The 15,014-nt window shown below is 40.9% G+C and overlaps 1 protein-coding gene across 1 annotated transcript in view; it reads right to left on the reverse strand.

Moving 5' to 3' along the window:
• LOC115789515 (matrix metalloproteinase-17-like) overlaps window positions 1-15,014 on the reverse strand; it is an 88,428-nt gene that overhangs the window by 27,144 nt on the left and 46,270 nt on the right. Inside the window, exon 4 of the mRNA XM_030742961.1 lies at window positions 3,303-3,589. Coding sequence (XP_030598821.1) covers window positions 3,303-3,589 — 287 coding nt within the window. The remainder of the gene's footprint in view (window positions 1-3,302; window positions 3,590-15,014) is intronic.

The raw sequence follows: 15,014 nt of genomic DNA on the forward strand, positions 1-15,014 counted from the left end.
CACACACACACACACACACACACACACACACACACACACACACAGCAGAGCCTGTAGGGTTTACAATATTCATAACGCTACAAAAAACAAGGAGAAAGGTGAATGAATGAACATATTAGTGAACAATTAATGGGTGAATGTAAGTGGTTCTGAGACAAAACACTGTGCTGGATTTTCCAGAGCTGTCCAAGAATGACGGATATCTCTAATATAAGCTCATTTATTTTTGATTGGCAAAGCTGATTGAATTCCATTCAGAGCCACTGTCAACATGTCCTCATTTCAAACTCCCACATCTCCCTTGGCGGGTAATCAAGCTCTTTGAAAACTGTTTGATGAAAGAAATTTGGCCAGATCATTCAAGAGGACACTGCATAAACAAATCTATTAAACCACACAACTCAGTGCAAAAAAAAAAAAAAAAGACACTGAATGAATATGTTTCACTGGCTAAATGCGTGCAGGTGACAGTGTTAACACACAGTAAAACAGCTAACAATCAACGTAGCTCAGGTTAATAATCCATTTTGATAATGACTTAAAAAGGGAGTCAACTGAAATTAGAATAAACAAATAAATAAATATCAATGGAAAATTATATGCAACCAGTAGTTAACTGAGTGCCGTTTTCCTTTGAACTGAGGTGAATGCAGAAGTGTCAAAGTTCAAACAGGCAATAATAAGCAAATTAGCGTGATGCTGATTTAGAAAGTTTACAATATGCAGTAAATTGCTAATCAGTCTGGCAGTTGTAAACAAGTGGCAACCTCCAGAGCTTTGTACTACAAAGTGAGTTCAGCGTAGCCTTTCTGCTATCTGGCTTTACTTACCCTAACACTGGCAATCAGAATAAGCGGTCACATGAAGCTGGTTATCAACTTGTGAAGTTAACACAGGGTTTTTCCTGTGCGTTCTCATGAAATTATGTATAAGTGTGTCTGCAGTAGAGTGACTGTTTTTGTTAAGCAGTAACTATGGGGAAAACACAGGTTAAATATGCAATACGGCTGAAAGCAACACAGCTGCTGCAGACAAAGCAGTGCGTGTGAGAGGAAAAGCTCTGTAGAGTGTGAGCTTTAAGCATTTTGCTCACTAATACTGGAAAAGAGCTACTATATTAATAAATTTGAGCCTATCTGAAGCCAGGAGAGAAAGCTGCCAAAAATGCCGACTGTGTAAGTTAAGAGATCACATTAAGTATTTCAGTATTTCATTAAGTTAATATTTAAAGGACAGTTTTAGATTTTATTCTTTCAGCTGTACCGTTGGGGGTGTTTAATGGTCTGAGAGCAAATATTAAATATAAATACAGACTTCAAATGTAGGGTTAGTCTACATGCAAATTTAATCTAAGTCCATCCAGCACAGTACAGGTGTCCTGTTGTAGGATCATATATTAAAACTTAGAAAACAACAAAACTGCTGTAAAATTGTTGTGATGCCAACGGGAAAAATAAATAAATAAATAAATCAAGTAATAAGGGGCATGGTGGCGTGGTGGTTAGCACTGCTGCCTCACAGCTAGAAGGTCTGGGTTTGATTCCACCTGGGCCTGGGCCTGGGCCTCTCACTGTGTGGAGCTTGCATGTCCTCCCCGTGTCTGCGTGGGTTTCCCCCAGGTACTCCGGTTTCCTCCCACAGTCCAAAGACATGCAGTTAGTGGGGTTAGGTTAATTGCTCATTCTAAATTGCCCATAGGTGTGAATGGTTGTCTGTCTCTCTGTGTTGGCCCTGCGACAGGCTGGTGACCTGTACAGGGTGTACCCTGCCTCTTGCCCTGTGTTAGCTGGGATAAGCTCCAGCCCCCCCATGACCCTGAACAGGATAAGTGGAAGAGAATGGATGGATGGATCAAGTAATGTGTCTAAGAATCTAGCTTTTGTATTTTATATTCTTGTGTTGTGGTATATTGAGTTTTGTATTCTTTTTCTTAAAGTTCCTGTTCCTTGTTGGCTTTGTTAGGTTTATATTCTCAGGTCTTCTTAGTTCAGTACAGTTTTTGAATGTGACTGTTATAGTTTAGATTTTAAGTTTTTGGTTTAGTTTCCTCCTCTGTGTTCCTTATATCCTATTGTCAAGTTTGTACCTTTGAGTCTGACATCTGTTTCTTTACTTCCTGTTTGACTTCATTAGTCGCTTGTGTTTGGTCTTTAGTTGTACTTCCCATATGTCTTGTTATACAGATTTAGTTCAGCTGTGTTCCCAGGTGTCTCACCTCTGTCCATTATCCCTCTGTGAATTAATAGTTACTGTCTTCCCTTTAGTCTTTGTCAGTGCATTTCTTGTCCAGGTCTTGGTTTGTTCTCCATGCCCTAGCCTGTGTAGTTCCCTAATGTTCCCAGCTCAAATGCCTTCATTATACATTTCTTTTTGTTCCTAGTGTCCCATTTTCTCCTTTGGATTTGTGTTTTGCCTTATGGACATTTTCGTCAGCCGTAATAAACAGCTCACTTGCTGTTAAACCCTGCCTGCCTACGACTTCTACATTCTGGGTCCTCACACCAACACAAAGTGCCAAAAACTTCAGGTCCTCAGATTGCCACCTGAGGCGTGGTCCAAAATTGCAACCCCTTAGACCAGAAATGAACGCGTTTAAAAGCCTGGTACAAAAACTGGTTTGGTTCTGCAAAACTAATTTTTAAAAATTTACCCCTTCATCAGAAATGTAAGAGAATTAAAAAAATGTAGGGGAATGTATTTTAAACATAACTCAGATATTTAAATTGTATTAAGGCTTAAATTTATGCGTTATTGGAAGTGAGGGCCTGAGTGATGTGGGGGTCATTTTGGAATGCAAGAGAGGGATAAAAGCCACATATGAAACACTCCTGAAAGCCTTGAGATTAAAGAATGTTTAAAGAAAAGATTTAAAAGAAATCAAAGACTTTTTCACGGTTTGGCAAAGGCAAACCTTGGTCACCTTCCTTTGATAGTCGAGATATTGTAATGAGCAGCAGAGACTCAATCACCAATCAAAGTAGACACCAAGGCGCATAGGGGGCTAATAAGTCCTTGATGTTCTTTGGAATATTTAATGTAATGAGTAAGATTTAAAAAAAAAAAAAAAATCAATACAGAATTTAATAGGTAGCCAGTATAAACTGACTAAATAGTTAAAACACTGGCTTAAAGTAAGGAATTGCTTGCTTGAAATAGCCCCTATTTTAAATATAAGCTCATTAAACTCATTTTGAAGATAAAATAGGAAATTAGGGTGTGTGTTATTTGTGTTTCTGGCACCAAAGGACTTATAAATATAGCAGACACCACCGTTTACAATAACAGACTGAAACTTCACTCACCTGGAGATCTGAAGGTCCAGGCCTCGTCATCATCAAAGTGCGTATCTCCAGCTGTGAATCTCTCTCCGGGGAAAAATGCATGTGCCACTGTGCCCCCCGGCCCGTCAAAGGGGTATCCGTCATTGTGGTCGGCCTTAGTGAAGTCGATTTGAATGTCTGCATTACTTCCAGCTACCTCATGGAAGTTAAGTGGTGCGATGTCGCTCCAGACCTTCAAGGCGTAGTACATGAGGGCTCGAACAGTGTCCCTGCCCAACAAGGCAGAATCTTTGGGGAACGTCCTCACTCTGAGAGAGAGTGGAGAAAAGGAGTGTACCAATTATAATAAGGAGAGGGAGAAGGGATAAGGAGGAGAAGAACTGAGATAATGGAGATGAGGTGACTGATGAGGAAATGAATGGGATGCTGACAGGAAAAGAAAATGGAAAGGGCAACTGAGATAAGGAAACGATTTTAATTGACAAGAAACACAAGGAAACGAAAAGTAAAAATAAACGAGGAAAGAAAAAAGAGATATGAAAGACAAAAGAAAAGGAAGAATGTATCAAAAGTGTAAGTGTGAACATGAGCTTTTCCACTTTAGTTCAAGCGGTACATTTCTGTGAATTTTCTTGCTGTTGAAATTTGCTTTAAAACTAAAAGTTGTTGTGGTAGAAAATGTGTCTTCAACATCTTTGGTGCAAACTACATATTCAGCAGAATTCAGCAATAATACATGTTTTAGTGTAAGTAAATGCTTTCAATTAATCACACCCCATCACCAGGTTAAATAATTCAGTGTTTAATGTGTTTGAAGTACAAACATTACTAAAGAAGTCTGCACTGATCGAGCAGTATGTGTGATTGTTAAGAGATTTTTATCAGCTGCTGTATGCTGTCAGCTCATTAAGTCCCCATAGACATTTGAAGGCAGCAGGAAACATACAGTATACATCTGCATACTCTGATTTCAGTGCCAGAGCACAGTGCACAACCTACATATGCACACAGACACCAGCATGCTGCATAGTCCTCTCACTCAGTGCTACATGTATCAAAGGGGCCAGCTGGACTGATTGGCCCCATTGTCATTGCTTTCTTCCCAACTAGAAGAACTACCATTATATGTTTTATTTTTAAATTGCATTATGGTGCAATTGACATGCCAATGATAAGTTAAACATGACCTGTTATGTTTTTTTCTTACATTCTGGTAAATGGACTGTTATATAATGCCTTTCTCCTCAGTTGAACACTCAAAACACTTTCTATTGTAAGTCTCATTCACCCAATCACACACACATTCATACAGTGCTTTTATCTATGTCTAAGCACTTTCTAACATTTGCACTTCGATGGATGCATCAGGGGTAACTTAGGATTCAGGGGAAATCAATCCACTGACCTTCCCATTGATATACTCCCCACTCTACCACCACAGCCACTGCCATGTATATACTGTTTTAAGGGTGGCTGCTCATGTATGCAAGTCATCCCAGTGAGCCCAGGCTTTTTACTACTCTTGGATCTTCAAGTTATACTGATGGGAGACTCCTAATTAGGTAATCTCAGGCACATGCACAGACATTTTTGGGTGCAGGTGCTCAAGGCAAAAAAAAGGGCACCTATTGCCAAAATTATTCATAAAAAAGTAGTAGTAGTAGTAGATGCTTCACAGAAGCATCCTCCTTGGTGCCATCTCTTGGAAGATTTTTATGACCTCACTGTGGTTTATTTGTATGTCTTGCTCAATGGCTAGCAGAATTAGGTCAGAGAGTCTGTCTTCCCCACAAACACTCCTGAGCCTGTTCTGAAAATGACCTTTCCACTGAAGCTGTTGTCACGGGCAGTGTTGCATTGATGTTTACCCTCTTCACAAATGTTGGAAAGATGAGCTGGCCAGTGTTTTCCTCCACAATGGTAAGGATTTCTTGTTGATGTTCTTTGATGGAAAGCTGTAATGGAACACCTTTAGCTTTAGGTGGTCCTCATTTTCCCTCACAGAAAATGCAAACATGGACAGCTTCCTCTGCCTCTGGATTTGGGGTACTTGTCCAGTTGGCACACACTCTTAGAGAATGGAAGGACTGTATGATTGTGCCAGTTGGACATCCAGTGATGCTCCCCTGGAATCTCCTGTTGAGTTCTGTACCGATAAATGTATAGTACAGATTCGTCCTGCAGTTGTGCTGTGTTGGAAACACACCGGCACTTTCTGTTTCCTTTTCTGACCAGGCACTACAGTAGGTAAAGGAATGTTGAGAGTTTCTGCCTTCTGAATATCTTAGAAAATTTCTCCTCAGACCTCAATGCTTATATTGGGTGAAGTACACCATCAATTAGCTTGTAGGCTGTGGAGTGGTCCAGGCTTTCTTCTTGCAGAGAGTTTGATGCAAGAGCAGTGACTTTGAATGCTGGGGTGGTCATTCAGAGGATGAGTGAGAAGTTAATTGCATTTTTGAACATTTTTGCATCCCTCCTTGGGCCAGGTCAGGTGGGTCTCTTTCACAGATCTCATCAAGGAGTATCATTACAGTTTTCAGATTTCTCTGCAGGGCCTTCAGTGCTTGTTCCCTGCAAGCCCAGTGGGTATCTGACAGCCTCAGTTCCATAATGTGTCCTTCTGCATTCAGTGACTGCTGCAATCTAAAGCAACGTGGTGCTTTTGGGAGCCGCTGCAAAAGGCATACAGCTTCTCCACGAGGTTGAAGGTTGCTTATTTGACTTTGAGGACCAAATTCAGGCAGTATTCTGGCTCGAGGACCTTTGCTCATGCCACTCATGTGGCTGCTCCATCGTAGCCCTGGCCACACATATTTTTCAGCTCCAGACTGTTCTTTTGTAGAAGGGAGACTATAGTATTCTCCAGCTCCTGACCTGTTGTTGCATCAGTGTTGCAAACTTCAATAAATCTCTCCTTCATATGCTTTTGATGTATTTACTGCACTACAAATGACACCTGTTCTTTATGGGGAACATCGGTGGTCTCATCCAAGAGTACATTTCAGCTTCTTGGATTTCTCTTTGGATCTTCCTCCTGATGTATGTACCCAGTGCTGTGATCATGTCATGTGACACCTGGGGCCTTTTCTTAGTGACTTTCACTCTTCAAATATTTTCTGTATGCATCTTCAGCACTCTATCATAGCAGGAAAATAGATTCAATAGTTCCAGAAAGTTACCATGGTTATTGCTGGAGTTACTCTTATCACCTCGGAATGCTAGTCCTTGCCTTGCAAGATACACTGTGAGATCTATTAACCTGGTCAGTATCTCTCTGATGGCCTGCCTCTCTCGCTCTCTGGCTTCCACTTCCTTTACATCTGATACATCAAATGAAGTCTGGAGTGCCTTCTTTTGGTAATTGGTCCACCTCACTATGCTTGTCATGTGGACCTCTGCGACAGAATGCTGCTTGATTTTTCAAGAGCAGTATTCCACTTTCTGATCTAATTTCTCCACTCCTTTTTGCTTAATATCTATCTTCAGGTAGAAAAAAACTGACAACTGAAACAATGCATTGAATCAGCACTGGGGGAATACTCCAGCCACAGAGTTCCAGAAAACCAATGCTTTTGGAATGACCGCCCCTCAGCTTTTCTGAGAAAAACCTGGTTGACAGGGCCCTACACTGCAGCATCTAGCAATGTAGCTCTCATTGCACCTGATGTGAAATGCTTCAACATGGGATGGATCTGTAGGATATGGCATGGTGGCTATTTTTGCAATTGCCTCGTCACTTTTATCAACAGTTCTTTCCTCCACATACTCATCCTGCAATGTTAAGGGAGGTGCTGTCACCTCACCATCTTCTTGACTCATCTCCTCAGACAATTCTGCTTCTGTTGCTGCCCCTGAACATGACTCAGTCCTCCTCAGTCCTGTCCATTCTCATCTCACAGATGAGAATGGACATCTCCTCTGGATCGTGTAGTGATACTGATACATCTCCCTCATTTGCTTTACCAGTAGATGGTCTAATCCAGGATAAATAAAGCTGCTACCATAAGCTGCTCGCTTTAGTTCCTTTCCTTTCTGCTTTTGTAACCTCTTTTCTTGGCATTATGCTGCAAAATTTGTAAATGAGATAAATCAATGTTGTGCATAATAATCAAGAGTGACTTCTTGAATATCTGTAACGGGGGAACACATTATACATCATTTTACTGTTTTCTGACAGAGTTGAAGCATTTCACGTATTTCATGACTCATGAGTACAAAACGTGTAGGCTATGCGTTATGCATGGATGCTCTTTGTATGAAAAGGCAAGTGTTTTCAGTGGGTGTGATGGCAAAAAATCCCCCCCCCCCCCCCCCCCCCCCCCCCCATTCCTTTTTTTTAAAGCAAACATTGGGCCAGTAGCCATGTAATGTTTTCAGTGGCACTATAATGTTAATTGTTTTGATTAATTTTGCACCAAACAACATCAGAGATTGCACAAACACTATCATTACCTGCATGGCCGGCCCAAGACTTGAAGGGGCCCTAAGTAAAATTTGATTTGAGGCCCCCCTCATTCGACTTCATTGTCACCCTGAGCCTAACCATTATTAATGCTGGAGGGTTGAAGTTGAATATACATTTTTTGGGATGCATTGCTGTTTCAGCCCCATGTACACAAGCCTGTTGAAAAACAGTGCATTTCAGTATGATACACATTGTAAAACTATGTCATGTCCATGACATTGAGGAGGGTGGGACAAGTATCAATGCAGTATCAAAAATATTTATGCAGCATACAGAACTGCTGAACAACATGGAATAATATTGAATACAAATAGTCAGCAATAGGGCCCATTGCTACAAGAAGTGCAAGAAGTGCGTAAATATGTTATTACACTGTTATATGTTCTCTGCCCCAGAATGAAAGGTTCTTTCTGTGACATTTCTATTTTGTAGCCTCATCCACAAATGTCCATAACTGGAGGACCATCAGGTCACCTGGAGCACTGCCAATGCGCATGCCTGCCCAAACTATCCGAATGCACGCGGACACACGAAGTCAGTCGCCAAGTAGTCTACTCATTAAATTAGTATTTTTACAATTGTACAATTCTGGAGTGTTATCACAGTTTATTGTTTTTTTTAGGACATTGGCATGTTTAAAAAAAAAAGGTTTCATGAAAACTAAGGTGAGCTTGAGCAGCCGGTTATGTTGCCTACGCCTTGGGCCGGCTTTGATTACCTGTTTGTCTGAAGCTGTGGATCAGAGAAGTGTCTAGCAGAGGTTGGCCAGGAGCTCAGCATTGCATAAGTACTAACCAGAGGAGGAGGAGGAGGAGGAGGAGGGGCAGGGCGGGAGCTTGTGCGGGCCGCAGATCAGATTGGGGCAGAATTATCACAAGAACTCAAATAATTGCTTGACATATATCAAATGCTTTTGGGGGGAATTGTTGACAGAGAGGGTAATTCTTATTTTAAAATATTGATGAATGAAGAAAAAAAATTGGGCTCCAGCAGAAAGGGCACTTTTCTCATCCAAGGCAAAAGGGCAGGTGCTTGAGCACCACTGGGGTCTACCTGTGCAGGTGCCTGGGTAATTTCACATGCACAGCTCTTGCTTTAGATGCAGAAATCTCACCCACCAGCTGTTCAAACCTCTGGTTTACAAGGGGCTGCCAATCAGAACAAAGTTGTCTTAAAGGGAGAGAGAAGTGAGCTTGTCTCAGACAGTGGTTCCACTTAGAGGCTGCACTGATGCCTGTTTAAAGATAAATGAGCATTGAACTGGACTCATGAAAAGCTACTCTAACAGAGTTCAGAAAGGAGCTGGAAACTAGCATAATAGTCCCCTTTTTGATAAAAAAAAACTAACACAATCTTCCTTAAAATAGAACCCTCACATGGAAAATGGATAAGAAAGTATATGTGAGTGCTAAGCACAGGGGAAAAAGTTAGAAAAGGAAAAGGAAGAGCAAGATGTTGGTAGCTCTGAATTGCCTGAAACACAGAAGCATAAAGGTTGACTAAATAATGTCTGCCACCTGCACACAAATTCCTGACTGGTTTTTGTATTTCATGGTTAGGCGCTCCTGCCGCTTACATGCACAGATATGTTCAGAATACAATGCGCATTTGATGAGATATTGGGATCAGCTTTTGGAAACAATTCACAAGCTTTACAATGTTTTTCAATTCCATCTTCCTTCTTTACTTTAGTCCTTCACATCAGCATATCATCTCTCCAGCTATGTCTTTCTGATAACTACAGCAGAAAGAGGACAGAAATGAACAAAAAAAAAAACCCACTCAAATGTCACGCTAAGTTTGCCCACCTCCTTTTCACCCATTTTCTTCTTCTCCTCCATTCTCTCATCATCCCCATCATCTGTTTTCTTTTCTTTCCATCCATCAGCCTTTGCCCTCTCCTTCATCTCTGCTTCTACATGATGCACTTACCCTCTTTGTCCTTACAAGAGCACTTTGTCTAAATACGAGAAGCCATATTGCCATTGCAGGCTGCTCTAGGAAATTTAATCAGTGTGTGATACTGACAGAGAGCATAAGAAGAGTAAATGCCACCTCATCCTACCACTACAACTTGCTTTAGGCTAGTATCACGGATAAATGTAGGAAAATATTTTGTGCGTTATCGCTACACACTTTTGCTCTCACATTGTTATGGAGGAATTGTGGCCCAGTATTCCTCACAAGGTTTACAGGCATTCGTTTATGCACAGCTCTCTCAAGGTCCTGCCACAGGTCTGGACTGACTGAGCTATTGCAACACCTGCATTCTTTTCTTTTTCAGCCATTCTGATCTATATTTGCTGCTGTGCTTCAGATCACTGTCCTGCTGCATGGTGGCCCTCACATTTGATTTTAGACTCCTTTGGTATACAGAGGAGTTCATGATTGACTCAATGACTGCAAGGTGTCCCTGTGGCTGTAAAACCAGCACAAATCATCAGCCCTCCACTACCATGTCTGACAGTTAGTATGAAGTGTTTTTGATGATAGGCTGTGTTTGACTTTCACCCAGTGTGGTGCTGAGCATTATGGCCAAACATCTCCACTTTGGTCTTGTCTTTGTTTCATAAGTCTTGTGCTCTGTCTAGAAGCAAGTTTGCAAACCAAAACCCCGCTGACATGTTTTTTATCGAGAGAGGAGGCTTTCTGCTGACAACCCTTCCAAACGAGCCATACTTGTTGAGTGATGAAAATGTTAACTGAGGCCTGTGGAGTCTGAGAAGTAGCTCTTGGGTGTTTTGCAGTTTCTCTGAAGATTGCACGACCTTGGGCTATATTTGCTGGGACATCCACTCTTGGGAAGATTGTGGCATTGTGTTAACACACGAACGCTCCAGATCAGCAAACTGCCAAAACTTCTGCTTTCATAGAGGTGCTCACACTTTGTTCATGATCAGTTAAGTGCATTTGATCGGCAGCACGTGGCTGCTACTTACGCTCTTAGTTCCTGTGGAAGCAATAAGAATATACTGCCCAGTCCTATCAAGAATTCTCAATGTTTGCAACACAGAAATTAAATGATCAAGAAAAACAGGCCGAAAGATTGAAAGGCAATTTGAAAAATGCAGATAGGCACACATTGGCATTCGTCGTGTGAGACGAGCTCTGGGTAACACAACTCTTACATGTACCTGCACCAAAGCAAAACAAAAAAAATTGACCATCTGTCAGACCACCTGCATTGCTCATTTGTGCTGCAATTTATATGTAAGAGGCAACTGAACTCATAAAAAAGGCAAATGTGGGTGAATATAAACTATGGAGGGAAAGTTGAAGGTGAACACGTTTAGAGTGAACTGAACTTCAGCGGAGCTGCGACTTTTCATTAAATCCTGGATAAACTAGCTTACAAATTAATTCTCCTTTACTCTAGGGATGCTGCACTGTTTTTCTGTTTGGATGGTGTTTTAATCCACTTATAAAAAAAAATCTCTGGCACAGATTTAAGAAGATAGGCTCAACTCGTCCTATGAGGCATAAAATTAAAACTGCTTCTATATCACACATATATAGATTTTTATCAATGGTCAACTGAAAATGTCCACGCAGGCAAGAGATGCAGATGACAGGGTGCAAAGCAAGGCAACTTATTTTACTGGCATTACAGAAAAAAAATAAAGATTTTAATTCCATGTGAGCCAAAGCATAAGTTGGTTTGTTTGAGCTTTATACTGATACCCTAGTTTTTCTTTTAATATAGTTATGACAAAGTGGCTGCTCAAGAAAATGCCTGTCCAGACTGGGCTTGTTGCTAGTACCAGTAATCTGGGGTGCTGCAAGACAAACAAGGCTTAAATCATCAGGATTACAACTGTTCTTTTCCAGAATCTGCGTGTTACTTGCGCCTCTTAGCCTCCTCTCTCTTTTATGCTGCAAAAATCTAGTTCTACAACAAAATCCTTGGTATGTACAAACAGCTTAGACAAGCTGATCCAGTTATGGGCCTGCCAAACTCACAGTGTGACAATCACAGTAAACATTTAGGTCACAAATAAGTTCAGAGACTGAGCTTCTGTCACCACGAACAATCCCAAGAAAACACAAAACAAAACTCCTCTGTCACTCCCATTTCTTCTTTTGTTGAATTTGTCACCTTAAAAGCCAAGTTTCCTGTCAAACAAGCCATCTGTTTGACATTTGTTTCAGTTCATGCTCAAATTCTTTATGATTAAGGACTTCTTATTGATCCCTGGTGACTCATTCCTCTGACTGAAGCAATTCCCCCTTGTGTTTTTCCTGTTTTGCCTGAATGGATGTAGAACAGTGGGTTATCCTGATAATTTTAAAAGTTCATTCATTATTCTTGTTGTTGTCTCTACATTCTGGGAGCTCCCAGGGCAGTTTGTTCTGGCAAGTCCTTTGCAGCCACACTTTTCTAGTGATAATGGGCTGCAGGCATATGATATTATCTCAGATTTAGAGATTTCAACAGCTTTGTCTACTGTCCATTTCAAGTATATCCCAGTCTGATTCAGCCTTGCTTTTAAATTCTGTAATTGCTACACCAAATAATCAAAGAGCCCGAGTTGCTCTGAGCCCTGTGAATTAGGAAGACAGAAAGACTGTTTGTCCACTCGTCTGAACACCGAGGCTGCTCTGTGAATTCCTGCCAAACCTGACAGCTTATCACAGGCGCTTGAAAGTTAATACTTACCCTCTATAAACAAAGTTGTAATTCAGGTGAGCAAGGCTGGCTAGCAGCATGTTTGCCAATGTGCAATGGGAGTCAGTGAAAGACGCTGCTGTTGTCTGCAAATGTAAAATGTATGCTTGTAGACTAAACTTTGGATGAACAACATAAAAATACACTTTTAAATGTTCTGTTTATTTATTCATTTTGCAAAGTGCTACTATTTTATTTCAGAAGTACACACTGTCCAGTCTTCAAGCAAAAAATAAGATAGTGAACACGATGAAGGGAGGGAGGAGGTAATAAAGAAGGGAGACGATGAGACATCATCGTCATGAGAAAAAAAAATGGACACAATATAAGGGAGAGTGAGCAAAAGAGAGCATAACAAGCAAAAATACAGTGACTCTCCTATTACAGAAATATTTCTGACAACTCCCTGTGGCTTCATCTTCCACAGTTCTAACTTTAGTCAGAGTCAAGCAGCCTGTTCTCCATGAGAATGACGAGTTCCTTATGTTTCAGCATTTCTCCGGGCTACTACACTCAGAGGGATCAGTGATCACATAGACACATTTCCATCTCTGACAGAGATGTCTCCTTTCCTCATCCACCAAAAAATGTTCCTCATTACAAAAGCTTTTTAAAAGCCGCTTCTGTTGCAGACTTGTAAGGCAGCACAGAGGTGCGTGAGTAAGAGAGTGTGTGTGTGTGTGTGAGAGAGAGAAAGAGAGAGAGAGATACTATCCCCTTAATGCCAGTGATACATGGGTGTGAATTGAGGAGTGGAAAATTAAAGGTTTGAGGATGTTCCTTTTCTTTGGTTGGCAGTCATATCAACTTAGCACATAATAATGAAGTCGTCAATGATAAATGGAAATGTTTAAGAAAAAAAACCCTAAAGCTCTGTTAATGTCTTTATCATCAGTGGCGTTACCCTCTCAAACATTACATTTATATTAACTGAGAGCTGATGTTGAAAAGTGGGTTCTGCGCAGAGCAGATACAAGCTCCTGAACAGCCTGCAAAATTAAACCCAGGGCTGTATATATTTTGTGATTTACACCCCTTTTAAATTACTTCCAATCCAGTCCTTCCTGATTTATGCAATGTAGTAGGAAAACAAAGCAGAACTGATCACCTCTGAGGTGTGAAGAAAAGGTTCAGAGAATAATAAAAAACTTTACCTGATTTAAATTTGGCTCATCTCCTGTTACAGGTAACCTTCTAGGACATGTCCGGCATAGGGATGTCATGCTATCAGACATTTAGCAGTCAGTAACAGTACCAGTAGAATTACATGATTCTTGATACCAAAACAAAATTATCATCCCATGTACTTAAACAGAAATTCCTTTATTAATAAGTAAATTAACATGGTAGCAGATCATTTATTTAAATTATTAACATTATATTTTTGTTGACAAGGCACAAACTTCTATACAGTTAGGGTTATATTACTGCTTGTTCACAGCTTGACAGCTCTTGACATTGTTCTTTGTGTCTTCATGTGGAGAAAACAAAAAAATGAGAAAATCTGTTTTTTTTTAGAAAAATACTTGTGTACTAGCGAACGTAGCCTCCGTATGCCGTGCTCTGACCACCCGCACTACAAAATTGCCTTACAAGTTTGTGCATAGAGCAAACATCAACTTCTGTATCAAACTGGCCCAGATTTCACGTGGTGGATCATCTCTGGTGATGACAGCTGGATCTGTGGCTACGACCGAGCAATTTTCAGCAATTTTCTGTTGAAGTCCACAGACTCCAAGCCAGAAGGCAGCGTGTCAAGTGAGGAGTGAGACCAGGACCATGCTCATCTGTTGTGCACGGTGAATTGCTGGCTACAGGGAGAAACTGTCAATGCATTCTCCTGTAGCATCCTGAGGGAGAACATTCAGCAGAAACCACTAGAGTTGTGATGCATTCCAACCTGCCACTGCGTGCACGAAAAAAACACTAAAAATACAGGAATTTTTTTTTTTTTTTTGCTGACACCGGCACAATCTTTGCTTGCTACATAGCTCAGATTTCCCTTTCTTTGACCTTGTCCGCTACCTGAAAATAAAAATCAAGTTGAAGGGCCAAAGTTTTGATAAATTAAAAAAGATTCTAAAATAGCAGTCATGCAGACAAAGGTTGAGAGAAGATGATTTTGAATGGAAAATCAGGTCCATTCCCTGAACCTTTTCATTCCACCTCCTCATTCTTGATAGTTCCATATAAGCCACAGGTTATTGGAAGTTTCTGGATTACTGGGCTGTGGACTTTTAAGTCTCCATAGTGGGGGAAGGAGATAAAGGAATTGGGACCAGAAGGAACCCATCGTGCTTGTGGCAACAAATTAAGAAAACCTGATTAAGGCTTTGAAATTTGTTGGATGGACAGAAGGCTGATTAAGTTGAATTCATTTTTGTGACTTGGTTAATTCCATGGCATAATTTGTAGCTCCATTTGACAAATGAGTAAGAGCAAACCAGGCTTATGTGCAGGGAGGTGTGTGTCTGGGTGCATGCTCAGTGTATATTAACTTAAGCTGATACAGGCACGCACGCGCACACACACACACACACACACACACACACACACACACACACACACACACAAGTGTGTTTTGCTATCTTTGTGGGGA

Source organism: Archocentrus centrarchus, chromosome 12, assembly GCF_007364275.1.
Source record: "Archocentrus centrarchus isolate MPI-CPG fArcCen1 chromosome 12, fArcCen1, whole genome shotgun sequence".
In the NCBI taxonomy this organism is placed as follows: Eukaryota; Metazoa; Chordata; class Actinopteri; order Cichliformes; family Cichlidae; genus Archocentrus; species Archocentrus centrarchus.